This window comes from Diabrotica virgifera, chromosome 5, assembly GCF_917563875.1.
Source record: "Diabrotica virgifera virgifera chromosome 5, PGI_DIABVI_V3a".
NCBI lineage: Eukaryota > Metazoa > Arthropoda > Insecta > Coleoptera > Chrysomelidae > Diabrotica > Diabrotica virgifera.
In genome coordinates this window covers 83,358,522-83,375,828 of record NC_065447.1, presented here as the reverse complement: position 1 = coordinate 83,375,828, position 17,307 = coordinate 83,358,522, and the positions used below count along the sequence as shown (strand labels likewise).

Genomic DNA, 17,307 nt, shown 5'->3' with positions numbered 1-17,307 from the left:
TATCAAAAAGTTCTACTCGAGAAGTGAGTGCTTCATTTTTTATTAAACAAATGAACTGCGAAATTAGATGTTTTTTTAAATAACTCCGAAAATATAAATTTTAGAAAAAAACTGACTTGACCATTGAAAAATTCAGGAAATTTTACAAAAAAAACCTTATATAAAGAATTTTCTAAAATTAAATCGGTAACTTCTATAATTTTTTATTTATAACGCTAAAGTCACCCTTCTCACAAACATTGGTTCACTGTAAACTAGCGTACGGCGAAGTGCACGGTTGACTTATTTTAATGTAATTCTTTAACTAATGGATCAAATGAAATTTTACAAATTGAACATGAAAGAAGAATAACTAAGCTATCTTATGATTATAATAAAAAGAAATAAAATGTATGGGCATAAGTACGGTGGGGGCGGAAAATGAGCCTTACATGAATTTTGTTTAAAAATGATTTAAAAATGTGTAACTAATACAATTTATCTTATAAAACCCTCAATTTTGCACAACTAGCCTTGAAAAGGATCTTACTAAATGATGTTTCATTCAAAAAATATCTCAAAAATTTAATTCAAATGATATGACGTCTCAAAAAATGTAATTTTTGAAATCTTCGTAGTTTTACAGAATTACCACCACTTTAAGACGGTATTACTCAAGTTTGTATAGATCTATTACAGTTTTATAAGTGCTTTTTTAAAGCTTAGGATGTAATCTTTAAAATACACTAAATTATTTTACTTTAGAAATGAAGTAGACTATTTCTTTTTGAGAAAATTAAGAAAGATAACAAAAATGTAATACAAAAACCGAAAATTACCATCTAAAAAAATGTTTATACAAAGTGATCAAAACTTTTTTCTGTAAAACTAACCTAAAATACATTTAATAATAAGCTTCAACAATATTAAATGTTCAGCAAAAAAAATTTTTTTAGCTCTTATACAGTATGTCTGCGTAACTTGGAACCTATTGATAACTTTTCTATTATCAGTTTTACGAAAAAAAGTTATTCTTTATAAAATACTCTGCATCGTATATAATCTAAGATGCAATCATCAAATATCAAATTTAATTAATTTTATACGAGGTATGTAAAAAATATGAATTTCTCTCAAGAGTAAAGTACCGTTACATTTCACAATATCGAAAATTGTTATTAAGAAAAGTTGTTTGGAATTAAAAAATTTGTTTTAGTTGTTCAATTACATCCTTCTAATTAAAATATTGTGAATAATAAAGGCACTTAACTCTTAAGAAAAATTCATATTTTTTACACACCTCGTATAAAATAAAAAAAGTTTAATATCTGATGGTTGTATCTTAGGTTTTAGACCAGTGAGAGCATTTTATGAAGAATAACTTTTTTTCGTAAAAGTGATAATAAAATAGTTATCATAATTGGAATAAAATGATGATGAGTATCCGTAATTTGAGAAAAAATTGAAAAAAATTTTTTCGATTAGAATGATGTAATTGTATTTAAACATAGTTTTTAATTTCAAACAACTTTTCATAATAGTATTTTCTGATATTCTGGAATATAAAGGTACTTTACTCTTTAACGAAATTCATATTTTTGACATAACTCGTATAAATTTGATAAAATTTGATATCTGATAGTTGAATTTTAGATTTTTGACTATCCAGAGCAATTTATGAAGAATAACTTTTTTTCGTAAAATAGATAATAAAAAAGTTTTCCATGTGGTTCCTAGCTACGCAGACATACTGTATAAGAGCTTCTGTATAAGAATTTTCAAATTGCAATGCCATATTCGGATTCAGCATAATCAAAAACAAAATAGAAACATGTTTGATCAAAGCAAAATGATGAATTTAACGATATTTTTAAAATTATTTATACAAAACAATTGTTATTGTTTAAACAATTAATAAACAATTAGCGGCCAAATCTGCGAGTAGAACTTTTTACTATAATGTGTATATAAACTAACAAAAATAAGTTTTAAAAAAATATAAGCTTGTTTGAATTTTTCGGAAACAATGCATGTTTGTTTTCGTTCTAATTGCACTCCCCTATTATAGACGTTTTTAAGGACTTTCGGTCTCGGTCCTTGGTAATAATGTAGTATTTCATTCTGCATTTAAATTTTTCAAAAATACTTATTAGTTTTCACAGGATTCGAAAAAAATTAATGCATTTAAATAACATTGGACCAAGATTTTGCGCCTACCCCCTTAATGCATACCTTTCGATTTGAAAACTTGTTCTCTACAAGTCATGAAGGTTAATCTGCCAATGACACTGTTTTATTAAGAGGATCGGTACGTATTTTCGGCTGCAATGCTATTCAAATGGGGATTCATTTTTTTCAAATCCTGAGAAAACTAATAAGTCTTTTTGAAAAATTTAAACGCAGAATGAAATATTACGTTATTAGCAAGGGCCGAAAGTCCCTGAGAACTTCTATAATGTTTATTTTAATAAGTTACAGGGGTGAAAAAACTAAGAGAAAATTTAGTGTGATTTTTAATTTCAAATATCTCATTCAAAATAAACTTTTTATTTATTCTAAGGGACTTTCGGCCCTCGGTAATAATTTAGTCTTTCATTCTGCGTTTAAATTTTTCAAAAATATTTATTGGTTTTTTCAGGATTTGAAAAAAATGAACACAATGCCGTGGTAATATTTTCCAAATCTGTCTTTGTCTTACAACGCACTCAACCGAATATAATATTGTCAGCATATATTGTCACTCAGACACTGACAATCAGTGACAATTTTAAATATTTGACATTGCATCGGGAATATTTTGAGAAATTGATTAAATATTATTGATATATAGTGTATTTGATAAATAATTGATTTAAGACGTGAACTTAATAAAAAGTTATTTATTGTGTATTAGTTGTGGAAGATCCAAGCAGAGAATACATCAGATATATCCTGTGATCCAAGTATTTTGTTGTTAGAGATGTTCAAAATTGTAAGCGTTCCAAAATAACAACATATTATTAAAAAATCACTTTAACACTTTTCCTCTTTTCTCGATTGATTATTAGTTTTTGTTGTACAAATAAATTATTACAATCACTGAAAACATAGTTAGTGAAAAAATTATCACATTTATTAACTGAATTAATAATTTGCAATTATAAAAATAACAGTTATCCAAGAACATTCAAAAGCCATCTCTTTAAATTAATTATGACATTTTCAAGTAGAATGACATTCTAGTAATGTTTACATATCCACACCAGTGTGAATTTTACTACACGTAATTTGCCGTGTAAAGACAGAAAAGGTAGGGATACACGTAAAATATTTGCGAATTATGTACCCATAGCCTTAAGGCAAAAGTGACAGCACCTCAAATTCATAGGATTATAAATGCTTCTAATTGTAACGAAAAAGTGCTTCAAATTTTAAAGATCTTATCTGTACTGATTTACTTTAAAACTGTATTACAACAAGATTATTAAATGCAACAATAGACATGGAGTATCGGTCTGCACTTAACACAAGTTCAAATGGTAAGCGCTGTGGACCTTCACAAGCTGATGTTGCATGTCATTTTGACATGCCTCGGAACTTGATTTCACAATTGGGGCATCAATATGAACAATTTGGTAATGTTGCTGAAAGACATCGAGGGCATCTCTCATCTCTCTCATGGGTATCTCTCCACAGTATTGGTATGTGGTGAGCAGGCGAGCAGCTAGTCAAAATGTGCATCTACACATGAACCCTGTGGACCTAGAAAATGACCACAGCATTACTGTATCTGATGTCAATTGAGATGTCCTCCTATGTTACATCATTCAAATCGTAGACTCAGATTAAGGTGGGCACAACTTGCGTATTGGGGCTTACAGGAATGGAGTTCTATATTATGTGCAGATGAAGTGAGACATTGAAGAGGACCTTGAAATATAGCCTATAAAAAAATTAAAAAAAGGGTGTACGCGTTAGGTCTCTGGATCTCGTAGAACCAGAGTTATATCCAATGAAAAATAGATTCATATTCACCAAATTTCAAATAGAATATTTCGACGTGAAATATCCAAAAAATTAAGCACTTTTTGGGGATAACCCATTATAACTTTTTTAAAGTGTTTAAAAAAAGCTTTATTTCTATTTTTACAAAAAGTTTCTAGCATTAAATTTAAGCAAGTTACGCTCAAAATAAAGTTGGTCCGTTTTGTTTTGGCAAAAAAAATCGGGAAGACCACCCCCTAATTAGCAACTTAAATGAAATTAATTGTTACCGCTCCACAAATTATTTTACTTATGTTGTGTTTATATGATCTGTAAATTTCATCGATTCAAAGTGCTTATTTTTGAAAAAATTTGGTTTCAAAGTAAAATTTTTAAAAATTTTAATTTTGAAAATATGCTTTTTTTCAAAATAACTTCAAAATTGTTAGAGATACCAAAAATCTCGAAATCCAAAAAAAAGTCAGCATTGCTTTTCTGAATATCATGTATTTTTTTGTTTTTCTGTTAGACAAAAATTGATTAAGATTTGGTGTTTCTAAATTTGCATACATTCGTGATCAGTGACTCGTTCAACCCCTTTTAACTACAGCCCTTTCAATAATAAGGACTTTGAACCGATGAAGCTTACAGATCATATAAACAATACGTACACGAATCAAAAAACTTGTGAAGTCGTAACGATTAAGTTCACTTAAGATACTAATTAGGGGGCGATTTTCTCGATTTTTTTACCAAAACAAAAAGGGACTAACTTTATTTTGAGCGTAACTTGTTTACTTTTGATGCTAGAAATTTTTTTATAAAACAAAAATGAAACTCTTTTTAAACACTTTAAATAAGTTGTAATGGGTTTTCCCCGAAATGTGCTTCATTTTTGGTTATTTCACGTTAAAGTATTCCATTTGGAATTTGACGAATATGAACCTATTTTTCATTAGCTATAACTCTGCTTCTACTAGGTATAGAGACGTGATATATACATAGTGTGACCAACTAGCCCGAAAAATCCGGGACATGGCCCGAATTACGAAGTAGTGTCCCGGCGTCTCGGACAAGGCTTCCGGGCCATCCGAATTTTCAACGTTTTGGTAAAATAATTTTATTTTGAAATTTTTAGTACATTATGTATTTTTCTAAGAATTACGAGGTTTTCTTCTCATTGTTAAGCAAATAATTAAGTCGTGCGACAAATATGATAGAAGTAATCAACACAAAAATGTTCTGAAGTTGTTTTCTTGTGGAATTTTTGACAATTATAATTTGATGGGATTAATCCACAATCAAAAACTTGAAGCCTTCGAGATGTGGCTATACAGGCAAATCCTAAGGATTTCATAGACGGACAAGATAACCAATAAGACCGTACTACGAAGAATGGGGAAAGAAACAGAAGTGATGTTTACATTTAAAAAGAGATAGTTAGAATATCTCAGACACATAATGAGAAACGGAAATAAATACAGATTACTGAAAATAATCTTTCAAGGCAAAGTATTCGGAAAGCGAGGTATAGCAAGAAGAAGAATATCATGGTTAAAGAACCAGAAGAAATGGTTCTCCACCACAACAACTAATCTATTTAAAGCATCTGTTAATAAAATAATTATAGGCAGAATGATCGCCAATATTCGATACGGATAGGCACCAAAAGAAGAAGAAGCCACAATTGTATGACACTTACATTTTTATACTAACCTAAGGTTATAATACCTATTTACATGAAAATTCAACATCAGTTGATTTTTCCTTTTTTGAGAACGATTTCCGGATTTAAAAAAAACTAAGAAAAATGTAATTATTACAGCCAATTGTGGCTTAATCCTATCAAAAATATCATTGACAACATAAAAATGTTAAATAATCAATAAAATGATGATATTGAAGTTCTGAAAAAAAATGGCCCGATTTTTATTGAAAAGTCCCGGATTTCTGGTATTTTTTTCAGCCTTGTCCCGAATTGGACTGAATTGGAGTGGGTCACACTATATATACACCATTTTTTTAAATTTTTTATAGGCTATATTTTTGCTAAGAATGTTTTTCGACAAAATACTTACTATTTGAGTTATTTGCGAAAAACCGTCTAAAAGCGTCGTTATTTTGTTGAAAAAATGAACATATTCACTGCCAAATAACTCGAAAAGTATTGACTTAGTGAAAAACTCTATAGAACAAAAGTTACTTAAAATTAGCCAGTTTATCCATTTCCTGACTTAATTTGGACGAATATTTTTTCACCCCCAAGAGGGGGTGAAAACCACCCCCAGGGCAAAAGCACATATCGGCACAATATCACTTTTTTTCTTTGACATGTTAGCTATGTGTATGCCAAATTTCATGTCAATCCAAGCGGTTCTTTAAAATTTAGAGGTTTTGCAATATTTTACCGTTAAAGAAAGGACTATATATATATATATATATATATATATATATATATATATATATATATATATATATATATATATAGCAGCCGTAAATCATATGATGAGTGTTTATGCGATTTGGAACTGATAATGCAATGTGTAAAAAGATGGTCTATGGCTTTTAATTTCACCTTATCCCCTAGAAATCTAGCATCACCTTTTTCACTAGACATAGGTTAAGTTCCCCTACCAGTATAAATTTAAGTAATGTTGATATTAATGTATCCTCTCACCATAAGTATCTGGGCGTGGTTTTGGACAAAAAACTAACCTGGACACTCCATGTGAATCACATTATCAACAAATGCGGAAAAGGTTTAAACATGCTTCGTTGCATATGTAAAGCTAGATGGGGTGCCGACCCAAAGATAGCATTAATGTTCTATAAATCGTATATCCGGTCAATCATTGATTATGGATGCTTTTTATATGGTTCATCGTCAAAATCTAATTTATCAAAAATCGATCATATTCAGTATAAGGCAATACGTATATGTATGTATTAGTGCGTTTAAGTCAACGCCATGTGCTGCAATTCTAGCAGAAGCTCAGGAACCTTCTCTAAACCTTAGAAGAGAATTCTTGTCTAATAAGTTTCTATTAAAGACCAGGACTTCCGACTCACATAAATTATTAAGTAAAATTAACAGTCTCACTGAATATAACTTAACAAATTCTTATTGGAGAATTAAAACTTCTCCCCCTCTTACAGACGCTTATCTAGAAACTAACAACTTTAGCATAACACTAAACAAATATTACCCATATACAGCGTGTCTACTTAAGTTGGGAACATATGGGAAACTTTTTTGTTATTCATTTTACGAAAAAAAGTTATTCTTTACAAAAAGTTCTGCATGCTCTAAAACCTAAGATTCAATCATCAGATATCAAATTTTGTCAATATTATACGAGGTATGTCAAAAAATATGAACTTCGTTCAAGAGTAAAGTACCTTTATTTCTCTCAATATCGAAAATTCTTATTATGAAAAGTTGTTTGGAAATAAAAACTAAGATCAAATATGCAATTACATGCTTCTAATTGGAAAAAAATATTTTCCAAATTTTTCTCAAATGTATTGATACTAACTTCGTTTTTATTTATTACACATACGATAACTCTTTTATTATTACTTTTACGAAAAAAAGGTATTCTTTATGAAAAGCTCTGTATGTCCTAAGACCGAAGATGCAATCATCAGATATCACATTTTATTAATTTTATACGAGGTATGTCAAAAAATATGAATTTCACTCAAGAGTAAAGTACCTTTATTTTTCACAATATTGAAAACGGTTATTAAAAAAGTTGTTTAGAATTAATAACTATGTTTCAATATGCAATTACATCCTTCTAATTGAAATATTGTGAAATATAAAGGTACTATAATCTTGAGCGAATTCATATTTTTTGACACACCTCGTATAAAATTAATAAAAGTTGATATATCATGGTTGTGTCTTAGATTTTAGACCATGCAAAGCTTTTTATGAAGAATAACTTTTTTTCGTAAAATGAATAATAAACGAGTTATCATATTTGTAATAATTAAAAACAATGTTGGGTATCCATAAATTTGAGAAAAAAAGTTTTTTTCAATTAGAAGCATGTAATTGCATATTTTATCTTAGTTTTTAATTACAAACAACTTTTTATCATAAGAATTTTCGATATTGAGAGAAATAAAGGTACTTTACCCTTGACCGAAATTCATATTTTTTGACATACCTCGTATAATATTGAGAAAATTTGATATCTGATGATTGAATCTTAGATTTTGGGGCATGCAGAACTTTTTATAAAAATAACTTTTTTTCGTAAAATTAATAATAAAAAAGTTTTCCATATGTTTCCAACTTAAGTAGACACGCTGTATAACCTTTCTATTGAGGAAATCGCAATCTTTCCAAAGATCATAAAACCTACATACAGAAACTTACCATGCCAAAACAATAAATTTATAAAATTAATTTTATCTGAATTTTCTATAAATACATCTATACAGATGGTTCAAAAACATGTAATAGTGTAGGTATTCTTTTTCTCATGATCATCTTTCAGTGCGTCACAGTTTTTCGATTTCTTTCTAACGCATTAAATTGTATGTGACAGAAAAAAAGGCACGTCGGTGATTACATTTCGTCGGTGACATTTTTATAACATTTGTTCTAGTTATTCTAGTTGTCGATAGATGGTGCCATAATAAAAAAATATTTTTTTTTTAATTAGATAATAATATTACAAATATAATCTGTATAATTTATAAGACTATACAAATCAAAGAAAATACCATTTTATAAATGCAAGAAACACATTTAATTTGTTTTTATTCCAAATTGAAAATAAAATGTGACAACTGTCAGATTTAACTAAAATGTCATGTTAGAATAAATGTCGTAAATGTATATTATCACGGACTTACCCTTTTTCCTATCATTTGTTACGCACTGAAAAATGATCATGAAAAGGACAATAGCGCTTATTATGTTTCTAATTACCCCAGGCTGTGGGTGAAAAATAGGTCGATTTCAGGATATAATTCAGGAATTTTTGAAACCTATCAGGTGTTGTAAAGGACGATGCCAGGAATAACTTCTACTAAAATGTAACCAAAAATATTGTGCGCTTTTTTTTTAATTGCGATTTTCATTTGTTAAATTTGCAATTTTTAAAGATTTTTAATTTTGCAGCTTAGGATATTGATTTTAGAGAAAAACTTTTTAATAGAAAGTTGTAGTAAATTAAAAAACCTACAGTTTGATGTACAGTAAGTTTAATTTTGTTAATTGGTTATTGCAAAACAGCCTGCGAAAGTCCAAAATGGCCGTTTTTTACAATTGCTTTATTTATTGTACAAATAATTATTTTTTATTTTTTAAAGCTTTAAAATGAAGATATTTCAATTCCAAATATAAAAAAAAATGTAAAGCCAGATTAACAAATTTGTTGCTTAGATATTATCAATTGTTTATCTCAAGAGGTCAAATTTCGAAGGCTATAATTTTTTGAAAAAAAATTGTAGAGAGTTGTTGAAACATCCAATCTGCTTCTATAGAGTTATATTTTCATATTCTGATGTAAATAAATGCGTAAAACATTTTTAAACCTCTAATTTTTGGGTTTGAAAATAAGGGGGCAAATTTCGTTATAAACATTTAGAGCTGAAGCGGCCCTGTACATCCTATGAGTTTCTAACTTACAGATTATTGTTGCTGAAGACGAAACGAAGATTTATAAAAAAATAAAAAAAAATCTACAACCAACTGAAGCCGAGATAATTGTTTTTTTTTCTTAAATCGTAGTGCCTTTATTTATAACAATTAAGAAATTATTTTACAGTCATTGACTAAAGAAAGACTTATATTATCTTAAAATAAAAATTAATATAAAATATAATTACATTGAATTTTTAAAAATTATTTTTAAAATCGGTGCTTTTGCGAGCGGCCGAATTTTGCAAATCGCCCGGCTCGCTTCAAATCCGCGCGCTCGGAAAATTTTTACGTAACTTGTATTAAATTTTGTCAGAAAACAATTAAATAATATTACCATTATAATATACAGTCTATTTACCACTGTATTTGTTTTTCTTGATAAACTTTTATATGTGAAATTTCATTTCTGAAGAAATAATATTACAAAAATGATACAGATATATGAAATATATAACTATATTTTGAATTTTTTTATTATTATATAAACATAATAATAATAATGTTACTTCTTACTATAATATACAATATAAAACTTTTTCTTCTTGTAGTGACTATTCGTTTTGGATTTCACATATAAAAGAGTATCAAGAAAAACAAATACAGTGGTAAATAGACTGTATATTATAATGGTAATAAAATTAAATTGTTTTCGGTCAAAATGTAATACAAGTTACGTAAAAATTTTCCGAGCGTGCGGATTTGAAGCGAGCCGGGCGATTTGCAAAATTCGGCCGCTCGCAAAAGCACCGATTTTAAAAATAATTTTTAATAATTAAATGTAATTATATTTTATAATAATTTTTATTTTAAGATAACATAGTCTTTCTTTAGTCAATGACTGTAAAATAATTTCTTAATTGTTATAAATAAAGGCACTACGATTTAAGAAAAAAAACAATTATCTCGGCTTCAGTTGGTTGTAGAAATTTTAAATTTTTTTATAAATCTTCGTTTCGTCTTCCGCAACAATAATCAGTAAGTTAGAAACTCATAGGACGTACAGGGCCGCTTCAGCTCTAAATGTTTATAACGAAATTTGCCCCCTTATTTTCAAACCCAAAAATTATCTCGGCTTCAGTTGGTCGTAGAAATTTTTATATTTTTTATAAATCTTTGTTTCATCTTTAGCAACAATAATCTGTAAGTTAAAAACTCATAGGATGTTCAGGGCCGCTTCAGCTCTAAATGTTTATAACAAAATTTGCCCCCTTATTTTCAAACCCAAAAATTAGAGGTTTAAAAATTTTTTACGCATTTATTTACATCAGAATATGAAAATATAACTCTTTAGAAGGAGATTGGATGTTTCACCAACTTTCTACGATTTTTTTTTTTTTTTCAAAAAGTTATAGCGTTCGACATTTGACCTCTTGAGATAAACAATTTATAATATCTAAGCAACAAATTCATTAATCTGGCTTTACAATTTTTTTTTATGTTTGGAATTGAAAGATCTTCATTTTAAAGCTTTAAAAAATAAAAAAAAATTATTTGTACAATAAATAATGCAATTGTAAAAAACGGCCATTTTGGACCTTTCGCAGGCTGTTTTGCAATAACCAATTAACGAAATTAAACTTACCGTACCTCAAATGGTAGGTTTTTTTAATTTACTACAACTTTCTATTAAAAAGTTTTTCTCTAAAATCAATATCCTAAGCTGCAAAATTAAAAATCATTAAAAATTGCAAATTTAACAAATGAAAATCGCAATAAAAAAAAGCGCATAATATTTTTGGTTACATTTTAGTAGAAGTTATTCCTGGCATCGTCCTTTACAGCACCTGATAGGTTTCAAAAATTCCTGAATTATATCACGTTTTTTCACCCACAGCCTGGGGTAAATATAAAAAGTGGTAATTCTTTTAGACTACCTAAATTTACATCTATCTTTACTGCCGAACTTTATGCTATTGAAAGAGCTCTAACTTACGCGGTTGAACAGAACTTTGGAGACACGGTTATACTATCAGATTCTTTATCTGCTCTTGAGGCAATATCACAACCAATAACCAAAAGAACACAACAATGACTTGTTATGCCATATTAAAAAGACAATCGCTCGATATAAAAATAATAGCAGTGACTTGGTCTTTATCTGGGTAAAAGGGCATGCCGGAATCAAAGAAAATGAGATAGTGGATGAAATTGCAAAGAATTCAGCAACTTTAAATGAAATAGTAGATTTAAAAATCTCCAGCGACTACATTCCAGAATTGCATAAAAAATTAAGAAAGAAATGGGAAACTATTTGGCTTAAATTTGTACAAACTTCGAGGAATTCATACACTTACATATACCCACAACTTCCGCAAAATATCCCACATATATTTGATTATCACGTTACTCGATTTTAATCCACATCCCTAAGTCGCTTAAGATTAAACCATGGCAATTTTCCTGCACATTTAGCTAAAATAGGAATGCGTATCAACTCTCTCTGTTCATGAGATAACTACTATACTGCAGATTTAAATTATATAATATTTAATTGTGAACTTAATAAATACCATACGAAAGCACTAATTGCTAGACTTCAGGAGCAGAATGTAGGTTTACCGCTGAATATTTCACACCTACTAAGCTTCAACACCAAAACTATTAATGATATTATCATATAATTTTTTAAAGATTCTAAAATAAAAATTTAATATGACATCTTCAATCTTCAACTTCCAAATATCTGTGGCAAAAAGTTCATCTAATGCCATCCCCTCTTTGTGAACACACACACTCACATCATTGAACTATTCCCGTTTTTATGGAAAGCACTTTGAATCAACATCAATATATTGATCTTAACTAGGGAACCTGTTCTCTTTTGTTTTACCACTGCTGCAGGTCCTGATTGCGTTACATGCAGGACTGTTGTAAAAGTAAGAGATTGGCTTCATAATGAGAATTACTACACTTTTACTGTGGCCAGCACAATTTTTTTTTCTATTTACAAAATGAGGATTAGGTGACAGTTTCTTATCTAACAACAGCGTTTTGAAGTTTTTGATATCTGCAAGTTCCATATTGTGCACTGTGTATTTATCTGATGTTTGCCTAACTACACTGCGGTGCAAAAAATCGATCCACTAAAAATTTGGTCATCTTTGATGTTGTGAATTTCTTAAAACTGTCCGATTTAAGTTATTTTTTTACCACGTTATAACCTTATTCATTGACAATATCGCTGTAATAATATTATTGCTAGACAGTTAAACTGTCATTGTATACCGGGTGTACGAATCAAACTGTGTTTTTTCTCAAAATTCGCATCGCGCTGTGGACTATTCTAGCATTTATAAAATACTGAAATTAAAACCCAACTATAGCCTCAGGTTTTCTTAACATTTAGTCTTTCGATTCATTCGCTTATGTTGGATCATAAAAAAGTTAGGTACTTTAACAACTGGCCATGTTCGTCATCAGTACAAGGTGTTTCTAAATAAGTGTGACAAACTTTAAGAGGTTATTTTACATGATAAAATAATGAAAATTTTCTTTATAATCATAAGTCCGCAAACGCTTCGTTTCCGAGATACGGGATGTTCAACTTTTTTTTTACAAACTGACGATTTATTTATTGGTTTAAAACCAGTTGATATATGCAAATCAAATTTGGTGGGTTTTAAGACGTAGTTCTTGCACATTTTTTGACATACAATTAAGAATTTTATATTCACCATTGGCGTGCGTACGGATAATTTTATCGGTCATAATACCCCTTTGCGCGCCAATGGTAAATATTAAATTCTTAATTGTATGTCAAAAAATGTGCAATAACTACGTCTTAAAGCCCACCAAATTTGATTTGCATATTTCAACTGGTTTTAAAGCAATAAGTAAATCGTCAGTTTGTAAAAAAAAAATTTAACATCCTGTATCTCGAAAACGAAGCGTTTGCGGACATATGATTATAAAGCAAATTGTCATTATTTTCTCATGTAAAATTACCCCTTAAAGTTTGTCGCACTTATTTAGAAATACCCTGTACTGATGACGGACATGGCCAGTTGTTAAAGTACCTAACTTTTTTATTATCCAACATAAGCGAATGAATCGAAAGACAAAATGTTAAGAAAACCTGAGGCCATAGTTTGATTTTAATTTCAGTACTTTATAAAAGCTAGAATAGTCCAGAGAGTAATGCGAACTTTAAGAAAAAACACAGTGTGATTCGTACACCCGGTATACAATGACAGTTTTGTCTAGCAACAATATTATTACAGCGATATTGTCAATGAATAAGGCTATAACGTGGTAAAAGAATCACTTAAATCGGACAACAGGTTTAGGAAATTCGAAACATCAAAAATGACCAAATTTTTAGTGGATCGATTTTTTTGCACCGCAGTATAGCTGTTGCCAGTCCCATGGTGTTAGAATGTCTAAATTGGAGTTTTTTTCTTTTTCTCTCGATCAAAGCGTGAATACTGTCTGCTTTTATACATATGTGTGTGCCCTTTCAGTAAAAACTTTTGTGTGATCGTCTTTATTTGAGGGTACATAAATATATGTACCCTGCATATTATGCAGTATCCAAAAATAGCACATTATAATACTTATTTATGTTTTGACTTATATTTTTTATATTTTTGTTTTGACCATAATAATTATGGGTCCAAAGAGTGATGTCCTCCAGCTGACCACCTGGTATTGTTTGCACTACAAGCCCCTTTCTATTCATCCCACATCATACATGCTGCAGAGGAAGAATCTTCATCATATAATGTAAAATTTAATATCCAAAGATTCCTTTTGTAGAGGCTAATGCAATTATTTGTTAGTGGTGAAAGCAAACATTTTTCTTGAATTTTGGTGAATATTGACAAGACCTTCTAGGTCAAATAGAAGGTCTTGTCAATATTCGTTTAATGTTATATTTCAGTCTGTCAGTTTGAAGCCAAGATGAGGACCACACTATAGTACCACTACATTTATAAATTCTTTAAACATCGACTTATTGTCGACATTGTTATAGCCGAAATGGCCTAATTATTGTAATATGAAGGTCTTTTGACCTAACTATGTAGCTAGTTCCAACTACTTTGGATCTAAAGTTTCTACCTGATGATGGAATGATCAGTTCGAAAATGTTTGTGTGTTTTTTGAAGTTATACTTCTTTACGCGCGATATGAGGGTGAATTTTTATATGTTAAAACCTACGATCCCGGCGCATGCGCATTATAACTTTGTTCTGATTGGATGTTCAAATGACATGTCAAAAATTATCCAATATGGCAACTGTAGCGCAGCTGTGGTTTGGACGGTTGACGGTTTGGTTATGTATGGTTGTTGCGTTTTAAAATTTGTGGGAAGAGAAACAACAAAGGTTAGTTAATAGTTATACTGCCTTTTTAAATAGTTTTCATATTATATTTTTGAAGTTATACTTCAAAATGTTTTAATTTATGTATGTATCAGTCCAGAAAAGGTGTGGAAAGAATATATTAGTGTTTTTAAATATATTTTTCTACAAACGTGTTAAAAATGCAATTTTTAGGACTCCATAGGAGCGTTAAAAATGAAAAATGCTACTTTAAGGCACTAGTGCTTTAAAATTTTTAAGGCACTGCAGTTAAAAGTGAATTGTCAAATTGTGAAACGTCAAAATATTTATATTTCATTTATTAACATTAATATTAATAATACAACTTGCGCAATTTGAAAAAGGTGGTTTAAAAGGTTTTTTATTATAATTTTGTGTCTTTGGATTTGTCTTCCTTGGGCGTAAAATAATAAAACATCTATTTTTATATTTTACTTGTCACCGTGATGTATAATTATGTATATCTGAAAGGTAACTAGCATGCGGCTTGATGGCCTTGTTGGTAGAGCATTGGACCAGAGATCAAAAAATCGCGAGATTGCGGGTTCAAATCCCGGACGATTCATATTATTTTCTTTTTTTTTAATATTTGGCATTGTTAAGTTTTGGTTCATTTTTGGTAATTACTGTTAATTTTTTGTATTGTAAGTAGGTATATTTATTTCACTGAAATTATATTATAATAGAAGTATAACTTCTTACGTGCGTACAAAGTACACACACATTCTTTTTTGTACTATAGAGGTACCCACTTCAATCCAATTTGGATCATTTTAGATAAAAATTTTAATAAATTTATATACCATCTACCTACAAGTGAAGTTTTACTTCCCTAGTAAGTTTTTAATTATGGTATACAGCCAATGAGAGGAATCTTTTCCTTTATATTTTATTAAAAATATCTGCATACAACCACATCTTTGTTCTTAGCTTTGGATCCACATGTCACATGTCTTTCATTGCATTCATCAATGTACAGTTGATACATCTTTTCTATTGTAAGTGCTGCGTCCAGATAATATTTTTCTCTAACTCCTTTCTCTGGAGTAATGACTCATACTTTGGAAGGAATAATTTATTTGTTGATGTATACTATTTATGGTTTCAGTAGGACTTTTATTGATTGACATGTGTCTACCTCTTTGATCAGCTTTTATTAAATGTCCTGGAAATTTTTTTCAAGATATTCACTACTACTAAGTTAGATATACAAAGTATTCTTTTCCCACACGAATTAGGATCCATTTTGCAATTATTAAACAATGGCTGTATTGTACAACTTTTAATAATCTAACACTGTTAGACAAATATTTTAGTTCATGACAATTCCACCAGGCACCAGACCAGGAGTAAACAGCACTATACTGCCCTGATTAGTAAAAAGGGCCAATCTACAATTTTCGTTTTTTCGTAGCGTTTATAGTTTATGGAAACAACATGTGGACGACGACCATGGACCTTATGTGTTTGTATAATGTTTATATCCGAAAGTTGATGTCTACCGATTTTTTGTCACAACTAGTTATTTTAAAAATGTTGTCTATAGATGTTGTGTCACATTACATCAATGGAAATAAGACGTCTATGTGTATAGACGTTCTGTCCATCAATGTGATAACATGACAATCGTATATCAATTTTTAAAATCCAAGTAAAATTTATGGACATATGACAAGAAAACTTTGTGTTCCTTAGAAATTTTTAATGTGTTAAAAAATGTAGTTAAAACAAACAAGATCTCTTTTAACATTTTTCTGTAAAGTAATAAAACAGATACTACAATGTAAATCCATTTTTCTCATTGTTAAAATACAATATTTTACAAATCATGAACTCTACAAATACATTGATTGATACTTAATGTTTTAAGTATCGTTTAATAAAACCTTTCCTAATAAGGTCAAGAAAGAGATAAATTCAGTAGGTGTGTTGCATACATGGCCTACACCTTCTAACACCTGCTCAAAATATATCCCAAAAATACAGAAAGTATACATACATTTAGAAATTGGACCACGTCTTCATGTTCACGTTCACAATTACATTTCGGAGCACAATTATTTAAAGCCTCCATTTTAAATACTATTATTTTTTAAAATAAAATAACTTCAGTTCATTTCAATTTACAGTTCCTTGTTTTGTTGTTCTTTTTAAATAAGGTTAGGTTCGGTGACAGAGATGTGTCAATGTCAGGTCAGGTACATTGGAATCGATTTGTTTACGATTATAATCGGGAGCTTATTCGATTTATTGCAATTCAGCAAATTCAAAATTGGAAATATATTTTTAAAAGATGTGGATTATTTCTATATTTACATTATCCTAGTGTAGATAAAAAATATTTTAAACGAACAATTTATTAAATCATATGCCGAAGAACAT

General features: G+C 29.4%; 1 protein-coding gene across 2 annotated transcripts in view; it reads right to left on the bottom strand.

Annotated features, from left to right (window-relative positions):
- The window catches only part of LOC114336997 (tetratricopeptide repeat protein 5-like), a 95,314-nt gene extending 78,230 nt beyond the window's left edge, over positions 1 to 17,084 (bottom strand). For both annotated transcript variants that reach the window (XM_050651470.1, XM_050651471.1), the window contains exon 1: positions 16,925 to 17,084. In XM_050651470.1, coding sequence (XP_050507427.1) covers positions 16,925 to 16,999 — 75 coding nt within the window. In that variant the 5' untranslated portion in view covers positions 17,000 to 17,084. The remainder of the gene's footprint in view (positions 1 to 16,924) is intronic.
- Between the last annotated feature and the right edge of the window lie 223 nt (positions 17,085 to 17,307).